We start from the raw sequence: 3,111 nt of genomic DNA, 5'->3' as shown, positions 1-3,111 counted from the left end.
CCATTCACACGGCCCTCAATAAACATCTCCGTCTCGCACGGGTAGATGACGACTGTCGCCAGGTACTCACCTGAATCCAACTTCTCCAGATGCGTCTTGCCAAGAGCCCTGATGTCGCAGTCCTCGCCAAAATTCACCTTCACGTGCATCTCGTACTCGGTGGTGTCGTTGTAGTAAGCCCACTGCCTCTTTTTGTTATTCACGATGCGGAAGAGGAGGCCATTGCCCTCGTCAAACCCCTTCACCACCTCGTCACCCTCGAACGTTGGCCTGCCGTTCACGTACACGACGGAGGGAGACTTCGATGCGCCGCAGCCCATGGCTGGCCAAAATTTACGAAACGGTTGCGAAGGGGACTTAGATTCTTCTTGTTGGTTGCTGTGCGCCGGAGTGTTCGTGCATGCGTGTAAGTTAGGGGCAGAGGAAAAGACAAAAAGAAGAAAGGGCACACATGTATCCATGTGCGTGGCCCAAACAAACGCGGTGAGAGACGACACCCGCACGCACCGTGCACGAACGGGGAGAGGCGGTAGAAGGGGGAGGGAAAACAAAAACAACAAAAAAAAGGATAATAAAAGATGGGGGAAGAGAAAAAAAAATCGTGCTGAATTCTCCTGCCCTCAGTTTTCTTTCTGCCGTTGGCGCTTTCTCCTCCGTGCAGCGCGAAGGTGTGACTGCACAGCTCATTGAACCATCGAAATGCAAGCAGACCTCCACTGGTGTAGACTTGCACTTACACGTATGCGCGTATGCGTGGGAGTAGCAAAAAACACAAGAACGGAGGTGAGTACGGCGGAAGAAAAAACAAAAACAAAAGGAGAGCACACTCCCCCAACCCACGGCCTCGTTGCCGCTCACTCGCCCACACAAGTTTTCCGCCTTCCTGTCGCTGCTGTTTTTCTTCCTCCTCCTTCTGCGTTGCTTCACTTTACCCCCGTGACTGCGAGGCCAACGCACCGGAGGGATGTTTGAGTGGGTGGTCAGCACAACGGCACATTTACTCTGGCCTCGTCTTCTGCAGCTCCGGCCCACTGCTGTTGTCCCGCCCCTCCCCATACCTCGTGAAGGCGGCAACGGGGTCGCGCCAGACGTCCTCCACCAATGTCAGGAGCAAATCCCTGCGGTCCTCCATCTCCGACTCCCAGTTCTCTACGGCATCAGCAAGCTCGTCCTCATCCGCATCGTCAAACGCCTCGTCGTCCTCTGGGTGCGGCAGCATTTTGCTGAACACCTCCAAAAAACTCCACCCCCGCGTTGTCAGCGGCGACCGTTCGCGCTTCAGGCCCGCGCCGCGCTTAGTTGTGTCCGCGTCCGCGTTGTCGCCGTCGCTGACGTCTTCGGGGCCGTGACCCGGCTTCCACGTGACGCCAGAAAAGCGGCAGACATCATCCACGTCACCTTCATCATCCCTGACGTCGTTGTCGTCCTTATGCTTACCCTCGCAGTTATCTTCCTTTTCTTTATCCACCTCCCCCTCGTCGTTGTCGACCGCGTAGTGGCGGTCCTCCCCCCACAAAACCGTCTCCTCAAAGAAGGGGTTGGGTGCGAACTCCAGCGTGACCCTCATACCCGCTTCTGTGTACTCCACCCTCATATCCCGCAGGTGCTCCCGCAGCAGCGCGGCGTCGTAGGTGCCAAGCAGGCGGCCTCCTTCGCTGCCCGCTTCCTCAGTGGTTTCAAGCGCCACAATGATGGCATCCGCCCAGAAGGTGCGGGGAAGCTCACCGCTCGCAATTGCCTTTACAATCAGCTCGTGTCGGGCCGTGTAGTGGAGGTTCCTCCTTAAGTTGCCCCCAATCACAATCTTCCTGACACACTTGTGCAACTCCGCCTGTAGCACATCAATCTGCGCCTGCAGCTCACGAGCCAGAGTGCCCGTCGCCACAGAAGCCGTCATTGTCCCTCTGCACCGTGCCGATTAGGGATCGTCGTCGCACTCCGTCCGTGTTCCTCGGCTACTGTCTCCTCCCAGTGACTGCCTATCGCTCGCTCTCTGTATGTAGGTATGTACGTGTGCGTGCCTGCTTCGCAGCCTCCGCCACCACGTGTGCTATCCTCTTATATTCCCCTTTTTCCGTGTGAGTGGGGGAGTGCCGCGCAATCAAGGGAAAAGAACGATGAACCAAAGCGAACACGCACATACATGCGGTGAGACAGACACGCACAGAGACAGGCACACTACAAAAAAATAAAATAAAATCCTGCACGCACGCACGTCTTCTTCTCGAAAGGCAAATCGCAGCAGCAGCATGGAGAACAACACGTAGAAATGGGGGCTGAGAGAGAGACGTAAAGGTGTGCACCGGCAGCTGAATCATGCATTCCTTTGTATTTGCCTGGAACGCACCCTCGCCCTTATATTTCAATGAATAATGACAAAGAAAAATTGCAGGTCGGTCCAAGGTGCGCCCAGCATCCCTCTCTTCCCCCATCACCACACATCCACAAAAAAAAAAAAAAGATTTATCACACACACAAACATGCAAAGAAAATATATATATATTCGCAAGGTCGTTGTAGTGATCGTTGGGTCCTCGTTGGGAACGCATAAAACGGCAGTTTGTAGAGTGGCACTCACACCTCACAACCGCCCAACGCCCTCTCACGTGTGGAGGATTGTGGCGGTAGTGGCGGGGCTCTGTAGAGCTGGAGTACACACAAAAATGATAACGGCCACACTCACGCCGACTCTCAAAGCCCGGTATCGTAGAAAACAAAAATAATTGCAAAAATAAAAATGTGGTCTTAGTGGCGGCACTACCACTACTAGTCGTAGTAGTAGTAGTAAACAAGCAAATTGACCTGCCAGGTGACTTGCATCCATTCCTCCCCCTCCCTCCCCTCCCCTCTATTATAGCCGGACGTACACGGTCACCCTACCCTGCCCTGCCCTGCCCTTCCCCCTTCCCTTCCCCCATTCCCTTCCCTTCCCCCTTCCCTTCCCTTCCCTTCCCTTCTCTGCCCCTCGTTATTTCCTCTCTCGACCTCGACCTCCCTCTGCGACCACCAGGCGTAAGACAACAGAAAAGAAAATTAAAAAAAGTCGGCGTGCAACTGTGCATTAATGGGGGCCACTCCGTTTTTTGTGTATATACATGACAACATCAATGT

At 54.4% G+C, this 3,111-nt stretch overlaps 2 protein-coding genes across 2 annotated transcripts in view, besides 2 other annotated features; both read right to left on the bottom strand.

The window, feature by feature from the left end:
* Positions 1 to 320, bottom strand: part of TraAM80_09534 (calpain-like cysteine peptidase) — a gene marked incomplete at both ends in the record, with an annotated part of 888 nt that extends 568 nt beyond the window's left edge. The window contains one exon of the mRNA XM_029386213.1: positions 1 to 320. This exon is cut by the window's left edge and continues 568 nt beyond it. Coding sequence (XP_029233938.1) covers positions 1 to 320 — 320 coding nt within the window.
* A 677-nt stretch (positions 321 to 997) lies between these two features.
* On the bottom strand, positions 998 to 1,897 carry TraAM80_09533 (putative nucleosome assembly protein; the record flags this gene model as incomplete). Its single annotated transcript, XM_029386212.1, has 1 exon — positions 998 to 1,897. The coding sequence occupies one exon, from the start codon at positions 1,895 to 1,897 to the stop codon at positions 998 to 1,000; it is 900 nt and encodes a 299-aa protein (XP_029233937.1).
* Positions 1,898 to 2,764: 867 nt separating this feature from the next.
* Positions 2,765 to 2,787: a microsatellite.
* An 87-nt stretch (positions 2,788 to 2,874) lies between these two features.
* Positions 2,875 to 2,967: a sequence feature (GA-rich).
* Between the last annotated feature and the right edge of the window lie 144 nt (positions 2,968 to 3,111).

The sequence above is a fragment of the Trypanosoma rangeli genome, assembly GCF_003719475.1.
Source record: "Trypanosoma rangeli strain AM80 chromosome Unknown Tra_15.4_contig_00606, whole genome shotgun sequence".
NCBI lineage: Eukaryota > Euglenozoa > Kinetoplastea > Trypanosomatida > Trypanosomatidae > Trypanosoma > Trypanosoma rangeli.
This window is presented reverse-complemented; position numbering and strand designations above follow the sequence as displayed.